This window comes from Trachurus trachurus (assembly GCF_905171665.1).
Source record: "Trachurus trachurus genome assembly, chromosome: 7".
NCBI classification, from domain to species: Eukaryota; Metazoa; Chordata; class Actinopteri; order Carangiformes; family Carangidae; genus Trachurus; species Trachurus trachurus.
The window spans coordinates 26926397-26940727 of NC_139901.1; the positions used below are offsets into that span (position 1 = coordinate 26926397).

Below are 14331 nucleotides of genomic sequence, written 5' to 3' on the forward strand. Positions count from 1 at the left end.
TTAAAAAATTTGCATACTTTGAACTTGTTCTTGTTTCATTTTAAATGAACATCGTCACATATGTCAGCAAAAGGGCACATTAATAACAGCGGTTTCACGCAACAAACCTAACTGTGCTGCAAGAAAGAGAAGTGAGACAAACCAGGCTAGGGTGCAGTAGTATCACAAAGAAACAGGAGTTTCTGTACTTTCTCGTGCGTCCCATGCAAGGGAAATTTAAATCCGTTGAATGACGCACAAACTCAGCTAAACAGTCACACTTATTCACATTTCTTCAAGCTACAAAGAGGTATCATGATGAGCCATGTGTCTGTTACTGCAGTGGTTACCAAAGTGGGGCTCCTCACCAAAAAGGGTAATGATACATTTTCACTGATCCCATTCATAAATAACACAAAAACTGAGTTTGTGACTAAACGCAATACAAGGTGGCAACACTTTCAGAGTTCTTATGAAACAGTCTGAGAACCACTCTTATTCTCTCAATGCCCTTAGGTTTCATTCAGATGAACTTGCTTCACGTCACTTGTGATGTGTGTTGAGCTTTTTTTTCAGCTCTGTCTGAAGCACCACGTCCTGATAGGCTCAACTTGAACAGAGGTGCCACATCCTGCCCACAAACAGCAGTCTAACGCTGCTGTGTAGCCACTTACTCATCACTTGTCCTCTCCAACAAACCCCAGCTCGGATACTCGGCTTGACCTGACCTGCTCTAATCCTCAGAGTCATTTTCCTTTCTCTTTTTTTTCTTTGATCAACAACAAGGTCTCTCTGCTCGGCCGATCACTTCATCTCTACCCGCCCGCTCGAGCGAGCGCTCATCCTCTTGCGCGACAGCAGCTCAGACGGCGCGCCGTCCGACCCAGGCATTAGAGTAAAGTGACTGTAGCGGGTGAGGAGGAATTTGTGGGAGGACTCAGACAGTGGATGACAACAGGCTGTGTGCGTTTGGGAGGTAGAGAGGAGACTAAAATCAGACAGACAAGCTCGAGCGACGGGATCCCGGCTTGTTGTTTACCTCTGTAGCGGGTAACGGAGCAGCACCGCTGCGCAGGAACAACCCGGGCAGCGGAGAGTGGAGAGACCGACCGGGGGGCGGAGGAGGAGGTGGTGGTGGTGGCATCTGACTGTCTGTCACCACCATGTCGGCTGCAACGGCAGATGTATCCAGGACTGATTTCAACAACAGAGATGCTGGCGATGACCGAGGTACTAACTCAGGTAAGACATGAAAACAACCCAACCAGATTGTGTGTGTGTGTGTGTGAGTTCAGCGCGTAGGTTGCGTGTGTGTGGGACGATTTGTTTGGCACTTTGCACTTCTCCCACTTCTATTCTAAAGGCTGTGCTATTGTTGAGATTTACATAATTGTGTTTTTTTTTCTTTCTGTGAGGAGGCATCTGTAAGTTATGTCTCATTCAAACACCGGCCTCTGAAATCATCATTGCAACATTTATCTAATGTAAGTGTTGCGTTAACGGTAGACCTGCATGCGTTTCCTCTCGTGCAAGGGACCCATTGTGTTTGCTGTGTGGTAGCAGTTTCCTCATAACTACTATAGTTAGGGTAAATAATGCACGGTATAATGTCTCTATGCGGGTCATTTTTGGTGAAATATTGAAATAATAAATAATTGTGTGACATCATACAGAGCCCAGCACGAGATGAGTCAGATCAATATAGTTGAGTGAAGATCCACTGAGCATCCCGCACCTTTCCTCCAGATCATTGATTGAAGGGGAAAAAAAGAAAAGAAAAAAGAGGAAATGAAAAGAGGAGGCTCTTCACACCGATGCACAGCTGGACATCTCGCGCGCACACACATTAACACGCACGCACCCGTTACGTAAAAGTGATGCTGTCTGCTTATCGGCGACGAAGTGCGCCCTTGTGTTACATAAACTTGGATATGGTGAGCTAATGCTAATGGCCTTCAGGGGAGTATTTATCCCAGTTGTGTCTGGCCCACTGTCACGGCCAAAATTTAACAGAGGCTTGTGCAATTCTCTCTCTCTCTCTCTCTCTCTCTCTCTCTCTCTCTCTCTCTCTCTCTCTCTCTCTCTCTCTCTCTCTCTCTCTCTCTCCCTTTCTTTCTTTCTGTCCTGTCAATGAAGCCTCTAACTTTTTCCATGGTTCGTTGCCCCCTGTGGTGATGCACTTGCACTGCATCGTTTTTGTGGAAATGGATGCAATGCTCACACATTTTTCTTTGGGAGGGAGGATATTTTCTTTCATGCAATAGTCACAGAAAAAAAAAACATTACATGATCTGCCCTCTGTGACGCTGTTTTCAGTGAAAACCATGCAGGAGCAGGTTTCCCTCAGTAAACATGCTGCTTTGGACTTTTCCTGGCCCTGTTCCCATCACACATCATCCTTTCCCGGTTCTGTTGGAAATCACCGAGTTGATGTCATTGTGTTTATTTGCATTCCAACAGCCTGTCTCACGATGAAGTGATACTCAGATTGCTGAGCCCATTCTGTAATATGCTGAGCGCTGTGCTGTGCTGTGCTGTATGATAACTGGTTGTTTAGCGTGGCTCCAGATGGCCTGTGTGTTTCCCACCAGCCTTGCAGGCGTTTTTGTTTAATGATTTATCTCTTTTCCTGCTTCGATACTCCAAGAATTCGATGCAGCACGGCACCAGAGTGTTACGAGGAGGCGGGCCAATGTTTTTTTGTCACGCAGTACTGTGCAGCCCGACGGGGGTTCAGTGCTGATAGCTGTGGAATGACTGTCCCATTCCGCTCTCAATCTCATCTGCAGTGTGCTCCACTCCTTGTTGTTCATGTTGTTCACCTTGAATTGTGGTTGTGCTACTTTTTGAATTCCGAGTTGTCTGATCATCTCCCTGAATACAAATTTCTTTTGAAGACAACATGAATTATGCATGTGCGCCAAGTTTGGGCGAACTTTTGGGCGATTTACTGCACATCAAACATTTGCAACATAATTCAATCACAGCCTCTGTTTTGATTACACACAGTCTGATTTATCTTCAGCTCACCGTCCGGCTCTTTCTCGTATAGGTCAGCCCCAGGCTCAGTGCACACCCATCCCGCTGCCTGCCCTGGGCACCCAGAGGATCATCCAGGGCAATGGCACCAACGTGGGCACAGTCATTTCCCTGCAGTGCCCAGCCAGACACAAACTGGTAGGGAGAGATGTGACATGTGTCATGGGAACCAACAGCACCCACTGGGTGGGGGAGACCTACTGCAAACGTGAGTAGAAGCAAAGAACAGAAAGTGAGAAGCTTGAATGTTCCACATGCTTTTACATGTTGAACCGCAGTTGCTGCAAAACTTCCCCTGAACTGTCTTGTCATTGCTCTGAAGAGATGTGATACGTGAAACATTATCAGCACTATTGGCACATTGTCCTACGTATAATTGTGTATGTGACAGAAGTAAATCTTATTTTGTCTCATCTTATCTTAAGACAGTGGTCTGCTTGGCTCACAGTAATGAATGCTCTGTCTACATTATGTGTGAACACGTATGAAAGAAAATCATTTGTTGCTCGGGGATGAAGCTCATTAAGGGAGAATATTAATGCTAATGCAGGTAGAGAGAAATTATTTCAAGCAGGTGCTCTTTTAGTCATTATTTTGGCAAGAGAGTGGAAAAAGTGAGAGCAGGAGCTTAATTATATTTCAGAATCAGTCATCGTGGGAGAGAAAAAGCTGTCTGATGTGAACCCGAAAGAAATTAATAATGGAATTTATGTTTTTCTTGTCTTTTCCGTGACGAGCTGGCAAAGTGCACTTTGTTGGAAAATGACTTTTTATTTCTGCCAGTCTCCTCTGGTCACATAATAATGAAAGACTTGTGGCAGATTTTATCTCCTAAAATCCTCAGCAAAGTGATACAATTTTTTTTTGGTGGTATTTGAGTCTGGAAAGGAGTTGTTATACATAGATTTTGCAGCACGATTACTGGTGTTGTCCAATAAGCTGTGTGTGCATGATATGGAACTAAAGTCAATAAATCAGTCTTCCTCTCTCGCTCTCCAGCTATGGCTCCCTACGAGGACTATGGTTTCCGCGTGGCTGTTTTGGCATCCATTGTAAGCTCAGGCATAATCCTCCTCATGTCTGTGGCCTTCCTCACCTGCTGTTTGCTCGACTGCATCAAAGACGACAAAAGGAAAAAGGAGGAAACGTGAGTGAGAACGAAGAGTGGGGTGGAAGAAATGCTTCGATTGTTTATTTGAAAGTACTGCAATACTGGAACCTGAAACCATATTACAAGCAATGTTTTTTCATTTAAAATATAAATATTATTTGAAGTATACAAAAGTAAAGGTCCATTGACAGAGCTTACATTACATTATGTTATTATTAGAAATCTTGTGCAAGTAGCAGCTGAGGTCAAGACGGAGCTTATGTTAAAAGCCTGATAAAGTCAAGTCATTTAGTTCAATGCTTTTATAACCAGAGGTCAAAAGATAATTCTGAGATGAATAATGGACTAGAGAAAAAAAAAGTTATGCTGCATAAAGTTCTTTAATCTTTGCTTCTTTTTTTTAATGGAGCATAATTACACCCCTATTCATCGTATTCACTTCAGGCTATGTCTCCATCTGGGAGGTTTAGGGAGGAATGCGTCCTTGATGGAGCTAACAACTCTGAGGCATCTGAGCCACGGCCAGGTGTAGGCTACTTAGTTACTTTCCATCAATTGAAGAAGCACAAGGAGGGAGCAAAACAAAGACTCAAAGTCAGGCAGTTTGTTTCCTGTGAGGCGTTTTACACACTGAAAAACTGACATGGAGGTTTGAATTGATTTGAACAGGGACTCGGATGTGTGGCAGTGGGAGGAGCAGGCCCAGTACCCGGAGGACAACCGGTCTCGCTACAGCCATAAAGGCAGAAACAACAACAACAACACCCAGGAGAAGATGCTCTCTCTGTGGGACACTCATCACCCAGCCATGTGTGACAACAGGAGAGCCTGCAGGTGAGGCATGGATGGACTTGAGCTTGAAATCTGAATAGGGGGAGGAAATATCCTTGCAGAATAGACATTAAAGGAACAACGAGGAGTTCCTGTTTGGTTATAAAAAAGTCTCACGTTAATGTGGATGAATCTACGCTCCCCAAACTTGTTAATGGGCCCATTTTCGATAAATATATCGTTTTGTCTCTATCGTTATTTTGTTATTATTAGTGGTGGCGGAAATGCTGGTCGAGTCGACCAACGTTTCCTTACTTTCGCTTTCGTGGCGAGTCATGAGAATAACGCCGCCGAATCGCCGTTTATGGTCGGAACTACAACGGTATGTGATCGTCTTCGAACCTCTGACTTTAATTCTTGATGAATGAAAACATGAGTCTGTCTTGCGCCGGTCAAAGAATTTCACGGTGCGCGGAGGCTCATAAATGTAGTGTGAAAACGCTTCGCTTTTCCAAAACTCCTCGTTGTCCCTTTAAAGGAACATTTAAATTAACACCCCTGATGAAGACAGCGTCGAAACGCGTTGGGTCCTTTTTTATTTATTATTAAAAAATCTCTGCTAAGCCACGAGTGCCTCGGGAAGCTCCTTTTTTGACTGCACCACCATCCTTAGACAGTCATTTTTTTCCTCAGTTTATTGTCACTTATTTTCCCTTGAAGAGCACCTTGAGCTATTCTACACATTTTTTTCACCTTTTTTCCTTTGGCCTCTGCAGCACTCACCCTCCCCCTCATTTTTTTTAAACACCCACCTGTGTTTTCCTCCACAGATGTCATCAGGAGTACGCCTATGGTCCCATCTGCACGTATGGGCCCACCACTCCTCTCGCTGCTCTACCCGGGCGCGACTACGACCAGCCTCTCTTGCCGCAAAACCCAGAGTTCATGCAGCTGTCCGGTCCACCTCAGTATCCTGGACTTCCTCGGGCTTCCTATCCGCCTCGGAGCCCAGGTGTGGCCCAGATGCCAGCTGTGGGGCCTGGTGCAATGTACGGAAGACCGCAGGGCAGTTTGTCAGGAGCAAATCCACCAACAACCACGGATGAGTCCAACACGAGGAATATAAACCCGGCCAAAGATTTTTCCTTAAAAATCATATCAGTGTGAGGACAGGTGGACACCATCTGTCAAGAACTTGTTTTATGACCAACTATGTACAATAGGGTCGACTTTATCAATGAGGACTACGGGAACTAATCACTGGACATTCCTGTTCTTGTTGAATTTGTTATGTATGCAGTTCTACACAGTATATGATGTAGGCATACTGATCCGACAGGAGCGTGTGTCTTTAGCAAACTGTAATGGCACACTGCCCTCTGTCGGAAAAGGGAAGCCATTGCACTTTCAGGACACCAGCTTTTTTGGGGGGAGGTCTTGGGATGGGATGTTGTGGGATTTCCTTGACCTTAATTTAGCTGAAATTAAATCATTGAGGTTGAGGTTAACGATTAAGGTGTTTATGTGGACATAGTTCACCACACATGCTCTGCAGAGGCTGCTGAGTAACTCATGTCAGAGCAGGAAAACCCACTCTATTGAAGGAAGAGGAGGAGGAAGAGATGGAGCAACTGGAAAGAACTGGACTGGCATGTTTGTAAATACAATTTTAACAACGAATGTGAATCAATTAAAGACTTCTAATGACGACGAGTGACTGTACTGCACTGGAAAAGAGGACATTAGTGTACGTGTCCTTCTGAGGGACAGTTACAGACGGTCATGTCAACTTGATAAGGCAGCGGTGCAGCTGTACTACTGTTCTGTGTCATGATGTACGAGTAGGTGACAGATAACTGGAAAATGTTAATAAATGGTTGGAGAAACATAATAATGAGTGTATCATCCCTTCCACATTGGGCATCAGTGGGATTATCATATGGATTGATCACAGTGATGTGAATCATGCTGCAGCCTTCATGGTCAGCTGGTCTTAACCCTGCAGAGAGCCTGAGGGTGAGCTGGGATCAATGGGAAGAAAGAATACTTTCAAAAAAAGGGTTTTCATCCCTGCAGTAGCCTAAAGTTTCACAGACTTGAAGATTGTGATGATGAAGATGATTGTTGTTGTTATTATTATTAGCATGTGCTTGTTATTATTGTCAGCCTTAATCGATCAAGTTCAGTCACTGCTATAAGCGGAAGAAGAGGATGAAATAAAATTGTTAATGACACCTCTCTCTGTGGTTCGGCGCTCAGCGCAGCAGGAAGCTTAGCCGTAGCTGCTGCTCGTGTAGCTGCTAATCTGCCTGTCACCTCGGTAAACCGTCACTGTCTGCGGACTGGTAATCGTCATGTGGCCGACTGGAGGTCAGTCATGTGGCAGCGGGGCGGAGAAGGGCGGCGCAGCGGTCGAGCGTGCTGATGTAACGTAACGGGGCCAGCAGGGACCGTCACTCCGCGGACAACAGGAAGTTTTTTTTTTTTTTTTTTTTTTTCCCCCAACGGGGAGGCTGTCCGGTCGAGTCGGGTCAGGTCGGTTTGTTTGTCAGTATGACAGGTTTGTGAACTCGGGGTAAGATGTTTTGTCTTGTTGTGTTATCTTCTGCAGTAAAACCCCCTGCGCGCGTGCTTCTGTCTGTCTGTCTGTCAGGATACACCGGACCGCCCACAGAGCAGGGAGCGCGCGCCACTTGTTGCATGAAAATAACAGAGTTTAGTGTAGACTAGTTGTAAGTAACCACGACGATGTGAAATACAGTTAATTTCGATGTCATGTTAAGAAATATTTGGATGAAGCAGCCTGAGTTTCCTGTCCAAATATCCAGCCCTATAATAAACCTGGAGCAGTTTGATAGACAGCTCCGTTTATGCTCTGTCATTTAATACTTTAATAGCCTACTTCTATTTCAGGGCCCTCCAGCCTTTTATTAAAGATACAGCCTCCTAGATGATTTAGCTCCTGTCTGTCACTCTCATTCAAATTGATTGAGATTTTCACAAAGAATCGTCATAAATCTGACATTTGAATGAATCCGTTTTATTTAGTTTTGCTGGAACTTTATAGGCCTATGTTTATAATCAAATAGCAGCTGGATACACTTTCTCATATTGTTGTTGGTAGTGTTTTCTCAGATAAACAAGATAAGCACAAAAAATGCAACTCCATCAAACAGTCATTTTACAGTTACCATTAACAGTAACCACTTTGATCAATCTCTGCTCTTTATGATACATGTTGTGTGTGCCACTGCAGTTAAAAAACAAAGCCAAAGAATATCCTCACTTCAGACTCACTGAAAGACTCTGGGATGTTTACCGCTGTGCCCCACTTCTATCCGCTGTTTTCTGGGAGCCTGATCTGTAACCGTAGTGGTTGAGGGTCTAGGTTGAATGCATGAGTTAAGAGATCAATGGTAAATTGATAGGAAAGGTGGGATTTGGTACAGTATGAGCCTCTCCGGTTTTCCATATCTCTCTGTATAGTTGAGAGATTAACTATAACAGAGATCAATGCTAAATTGAAAGGAAAGGTGGGATTCGATATCAGTAACAGACACTGTAATGAAATCAGGGCTGCATCTTTTTTGTGTGTGCAAAATACAGTCTTTAAAAGTGACCATTAGCATCTTAAACAATTAACAAAGAACACAAGTTTCACCAAACTATTTACTGCAGACCTCTCTGGTTTTCTTTTGTTGCCTCTCTTTGTTATATATAACTAGTAGTAGACTTGATACTCTTACATTGCAGTGACCTGGTTTTAGTATCAGCATTAAGCTATTCACATAAAAAGTGTCCAAATGGACCACTCTGCAGCGAGCGTATCCACCTTTCTAAATGAGAGAATAAACCTCTTAGTCACTTATTTTCAGAGCAGGACTGATGCCAGGGCCAGCTTACAAAGAAACTACTTAAGACTAGACATAAAATCTACAGACCTCTGATTACAGCTTTGTAAGGTGCTCTAATTGTGCAGGGTCATGACCTGTTTCTTCCCTTCCACAGGGTCTTGAATTAAGAAATTTGGGAATAAAGCTAACACACTATCTCTTCCTTGTCTCTTCTTTAATGTTTTAATGTGCATCATCCTCATCTAGACATTGACTGTTACCATGAGCAGCTTCAGAGGGATGCACAGTTCCTGTGCTCAGATCCACGGATGGACACTGACCTGGTTGACAGACTAGTGCTGCAGCTGAACAGGATCTACCCCCAGATACTCAGTGACAAGGAAGCACACAAGGTTGATACACATTATATATAGCAATGGCAAAAATCTAATGATTTTGAATTAGTATGAGCAGTGGTTTGATTCAACATGTGTCTCCCTGCAGTTCAGGAACCTGAGCATACCCACCAAGGTGCGCTTAGCTGAGCTGCTGAAGCACCTGTACGGAAAGGGGGAGGAGGCGTGTCACGAATTCTACAGAGGACTTCACATTCACGCTGAGGATGTCTACTCCAGCCTGCCAACCAGAGTCAGACAAAAAGGTAAAACACTGGGCAAGGCTTCTCAGGCGTTTTAGTGGCAGAAGATTGCAAAGTCTAACTGCAGTCAGGTGAGGATGATCTCTACTCAAAGTATGTGGCCCTGTAAACCACATTTGGATGTTTTCTTGAGACGTAAATGCAAAAATATCATTGTTGTTTCAAGTGGGGGAGATAAAATTAAGTGTTAAGAATAAGAGCAGAGTTTATAAAAAAGCGCACTGACTGTAATGTCAAAAAGTAGCTGCTGGTAAATTAAGCCAGAGCGGTGTTAATGTGTGTTAACCTGTGTAGTGGTATTTATATACCGTTGTTCAACCATGTTACCTTGCAAGTTTCAGAAACTGAAACTGTAATTACACAATCAGACACGCATTATCAAGTAAAAAAGCCTCTCTCTGCTTACACAAGTTGTGCTATAAAGTATCAGTTTATATATCCAAACTTGGACCTCTCACTTATTCTGTCAAGTTATGTTGTCCAGGGTGTTTTAAGTGAGACATAAAATCAGACTTGCAACATCCCAGGTGTCCAGTAATAGTGGAGCCCCCCTGCTGTGTGGCTGCCCTGTTTGGCCTCAGGTTTATCCTATTTACGACACACAGAGAAGCCAACGTGCTATCTGGGCTGCAGCTCACGTTGTGGATTCATGACTTTGCAGGCTGTTATTTTAAGTGTGGTGTTTACTCATGAATCATTTTCACTTTCTGTTATAGAGATGGCGGAGCCGAAATGGACAAAAAAGGTGGTAGTCCACCCAGAGCGATTTGTGCTCAATGACAGAGGTAAATCAAGTAGAACTGTAGCTGATTAAAGTAGAGCAAAACATATGTTCTCTGTTTTTCATTTATATTATCCAGTTCAATTGTAAATCTAGGTATTTGGTGCAAGAGAAAAATCCATGCTGGTGGTTTTGCAAATTACAGCCTGGAGGATGCCTATAGCCTGCACTATAGCAGGTGCATTTAACAGTATAGGCTACTGACGATTTGTTGTCCATTTTATTTTAGAATAATATTAAGAAAATTATAAGAAACGATAGCAGAGACTTTTTAGAGATCTTACTGATTTACATCCCCTTTAATTCCATGACAGCAGAGCTCATAATGCAGTAGTTAGCAGCCATCTGTCAAATCTGACTTTCTCAGTATTAAACTACCAACATTAGTACTTTATAACATGACTAACCTCAGATTACCAACAGATAGAAAACTCATTATCATGTAGGCATTGCCCTTTGTGACCTAAAATGTTCTGTTACTTTTATTATGTTTATTAATTTTTTACATTTTATATAACTTTTTTGTGTTTACATGTTTGTTTTCGAATACAGCACAGATATAGTTAAGTCAAGTCAAACATATCATTTTAAGATCAATCTAACAATGGTGCCTCAACATGCTGTATAAAGGACTGTGTAAAAACAGCAGAACTAACAACAAGCCAGCTGTTATATGCATATAAATAAAATTGATATTGCAAATTAATAATACTTAAACTTGTAGCTGTGCACGAAACAAATAGTGGATAGCAGTGAAACATAAATTATGAATAATAATGATTTTATATATAAATGGGTTAAAACAAGCCTTTAGTCAGTATGTTTGATTGCACTTCAATTGACTGTATTACTGTCAGGACAGGGCACCCTAACCCCTTTTTTTCTTTTCTTTTAAAGTTGTCTGCTTACACTTTGTATGAGTGTGTGTCTCGGTGCCTCCGTACCCCTCACTGATCCACGTATAAGCCCCTTAAGCCCAACTAAGCTTTGTTCTTCAGCATACGTGGATGTCTGTTGAACCTTTTAACCCCTCGAATCAGAATGTGGGCCCCACTGCTGTGCTCTGCTCCACCATTCATCATCCCATTACATTCAGGGCGCTGGCTTTGTGGGTCAGTTAAGCTCACGTGTAAACCCCCCCCCCCCCCCCCCCAACCCCTAACCCCCCCAATCCAAAACAGCTTCCTCTGTCCTGCATTTCTTTGAACATTCAGGGGCACATCCACTGGGTCAAAGGTATGTCAGCAGGGAAATTGGTCATCAGCCATGAAGTGAGACACCGACTCCCAATCATACAAAGAAATAACTGTTTATTTAGTCTGTGAACAGCCGGGCAGCTGTGTTTTCATAGAGCAGCTTAGGACTTGACTCTTGCCATACACTAGTGTACATTTCGGATCACGTTTGTTTAGTTTTTCAGTTCAAATTATTTCAAAGGAGGACACCAACTCACTGTTTAACATTCATTGCTTGTCCAATATTTATGTGTTTATACAGAAGTTCTATTTATCTAATAGTCACTGGTGAGTGAGCTTTATCTCCTTTTCTTTCCTTCCACAGGACCACTGTTCTTCCTGAGCTGTTTCAGTTTTGTAGTTGGTATTGCAATGCTCTACTACTGCGGAGGTGAGTCATACAAACTGACGAAGAAATGCGCAGACTTATGTGTCACTGGTCTTTGTATATAAAGAATTAGCAGTGTAGAAAATCATCTAAAAGCCCCGCTACCTCGTCAGTTTCATGTGTAAAACCTCTTCCTCATTATACAGTAGTTATACAGTAGTGTCTCGATATTTCTAAAAACAGTTGTTGGCTCTCTTTTTGTCTACAGAGGGGGAGACACTGAGATGCACTGGTCCGTTTCTTCATTGCTCTGCAGCACGACTCAGTAAAGGTGCTAAAGATGTTTTCATTACCTATGCCGAGGTTGGAAAGGAGATCAAATGAAGCTAAGGTGCTGTGTGGTATGAACTAGCCCTGAGAGAAGAACAAGCCATGACATTTGCCACTTTGCTGTGCCAAACTCATGTATGCTTCCAGAGTTATACAGTTTTCAGCAGGTACAAACTGATTTGTTGAACTCAATCTGTCACTAATACACATAGCTGGCATCTCCTAAAATGAAGATAAGTGTACAGTAATGTTCTCCTATAGCTATATTGTATGCATGAGTCTTTCTGGAATGTATACTGTTTGTATAGAGCTAATATTTATTGTTACTTTTTTAGCTAAAGCAAAGCATAACACTAACTGACTATGACTGAGTAACTGCAGGGGCTTTTAAAGCGTAACTTGAATTTGTCAGTACTGTGTATGTAAACACATACAACACTACAGCAGATAGTCTCACCAGCTCACAATACTATAACTTTCAGTGCCTTCTAACACTGTGATAAAGAGACTTTTTCAAATCTGCTGACTAAAGTGCACTATAACAATCTTCAACTTTTGTTCAAATAAAGCACAAAACATTTTTGACATCACCTGGAGTGGCATCTTACTTTTATTAACTAGTATCACAAAAATGACTAGTGCCTTGATTAGTTTCCCAAGCTTGTCACTGGGACTGTTCAGGGACTGGGCTTGGATGTTGGCTTGTGCAGTCAACATGAAATGGAGATGATGATAAAACGTTCACCCCAGTGATTGAAGTGTAGGCGTAAATGCACTAGAGGGCACTGCTCCCTCATTAAGTGCAGCAGAGTGGGAAACCGGGAGGATGGAAAATGTTCTGCTGTGCTACAACGATGACAATAGGGAGCAAGAGACAACCCTCATTAATTAATAATGACTCAATCAATTTGATTGGATGAGTAATGTCAACTTAATTGAATGCTGTGCTCACTTGACTGCTCAAAGGTTTGAGAGCGGGGTGGATGCGTTTCATTTTCTCTTTATGTGCTTTCAAGTTGGTAATATATTGAATCAGTGGGAAAACAGCCACAGTGTATGAGATGGTTTACAAAGTGCAGCTCTGGAGGAAAGGCACAGGTGTCTGATCTTGGGAGAGCTGCTGCAGCATCGAGCAACTCTTTTTCCATCTCTCTTTCTCTGCAAAAGAGAGAGCAACAGAGGAGAGGGGAGGGATGGGGAGGTGCTAAAGGGGGTTGGAAGTGTCACCAGGGTGATTGTTCAGTTTGAATACTGGCATCCACATTCCCACGAGAGAGCGAGAGAGATAGAGGGCTATTAATAGTGCTGCTTCACAAGACCTAAAACCCTCTCGTTTGCATCTCCGACCTCCCACTGAGGCAGTTTTGCTCCTCAACTTCAGGACTGAGATGGCTCCGGAAGCTCAGGAGCCAAGGATATACATTATGTATATATATATCGGTCCACAGATCTGCCCTGAGTGGAAGCTGTGTGTCATCAATCCGGCTCTCTCTGCTCGTCTGGCTGTTTCCATGGTAACCGATGATAGTTGTGGAGGAGGAGAAGTATAAGATTGTGACGTTTGTATGTCATCTGAAAGGTGCTTTGTCACAATCGCATTGAGGAAATTATAGATCATCGGACCATGAATATTCCTCAGGTATTTAGCGGATAATTATACGAAACCGACTGCTTTCATAGCATTGTGTTAAACCGCTCGAGTGCATAAAATGAGCATTTGCTTGGCTCTAATTGGGGTTTCAGTGACATGGCTGAAACACAGTCTAATTAAGGCTTCCATTTTAACAAGCAGTTTCTGCTGGGGTCTGTGCTGTGTTGACTCTGACTCTGACTCACCAGCTGCTGCTGTTGTGTCCAGAGAACCACAGACACTCTCCAGCTTTGCTCACAGCACAAGGGAGTCATGGCTCAACCAAAACATTGTTATAATTGAATGTTAGGCATGACGCCTGCGGTCGAGGACAGATGTGTCGGTATACGGTCGGAGCCGTGGAGCCGTGGGTCAGGGTTTTGAGTCAGACGAGGCACACCCTGCCCTGCATACATGTGCTCAGCAGACCCGTCAAACCTCCTGGCTCGAGTCGTCTGGGAAAAGCACCATGACATCTCCTTCCAACGTCATCAGAGCAATTAAAAATTGAACCCTGTTCCACTGTCAGCATGTGTGTGTGTGTGTGTGTGTGCATACATGTCTGGCCAGTGCATGGGGTCACTCTCGGACAGTTAAGGAGACAGACATAGTGAGATCACATGCCTTTCATTACTG

The 14331-nt window shown here is 43.3% G+C and overlaps 2 protein-coding genes across 3 annotated transcripts; both read left to right on the forward strand.

The window, feature by feature from the left end:
• Positions 1 to 659: 659 nt before the first annotated feature.
• Positions 660 to 6738, forward strand: susd3 (sushi domain containing 3). Its single transcript, XM_083975024.1, has 5 exons — positions 660 to 1221; positions 3032 to 3226; positions 4018 to 4165; positions 4799 to 4963; positions 5731 to 6738. The coding sequence occupies exons 1-5, from the start codon at positions 1143 to 1145 to the stop codon at positions 6065 to 6067; spliced, it is 924 nt and encodes a 307-aa protein (XP_083831150.1). The 5' UTR covers positions 660 to 1142; the 3' UTR covers positions 6068 to 6738.
• A 647-nt stretch (positions 6739 to 7385) lies between these two features.
• LOC310989231 (caspase recruitment domain-containing protein 19-like) lies at positions 7386 to 12645 on the forward strand. Of its 2 annotated transcripts, none has more exons than XM_083976224.1 (6): positions 7386 to 7460; positions 9001 to 9146; positions 9238 to 9394; positions 10108 to 10176; positions 11733 to 11798; positions 12004 to 12645. In XM_083976224.1, exons 1-6 carry the CDS (start codon positions 7454 to 7456, stop codon positions 12117 to 12119), a joined length of 561 nt encoding a protein of 186 aa, XP_083832350.1. In that variant the 5' UTR covers positions 7386 to 7453; the 3' UTR covers positions 12120 to 12645. The 2 variants fall into 2 exon arrangements, with proteins under 2 accessions (XP_083832350.1, XP_083832351.1); XM_083976225.1 differs by having other exon boundaries at positions 7407 to 7475.
• The last annotated feature ends 1686 nt before the right edge of the window (positions 12646 to 14331 follow it).

Bases quoted from the DNA above. Each gene is read 5' to 3' on its own strand.
- LOC310989231 (XM_083976224.1), top strand. The intron at 9,147-9,237 runs GTTGATACACAT...GTCTCCCTGCAG, and splicing joins GTGACAAGGAAGCACACAAG to TTCAGGAACCTGAGCATACC. The intron at 10,177-11,732 runs GTAAATCAAGTA...TTCCTTCCACAG, and splicing joins ATTTGTGCTCAATGACAGAG to GACCACTGTTCTTCCTGAGC.
- susd3 (XM_083975024.1), top strand. From the start codon at position 1,143: ATGTCGGCTGCAACGGCAGATGTATCCAGGACTGATTTCAACAACAGA. The intron at 1,222-3,031 runs GTAAGACATGAA...TTTCTCGTATAG, and splicing joins TGACCGAGGTACTAACTCAG to GTCAGCCCCAGGCTCAGTGC. The intron at 4,166-4,798 runs GTGAGTGAGAAC...TGATTTGAACAG, and splicing joins AAAAGGAAAAAGGAGGAAAC to GGACTCGGATGTGTGGCAGT.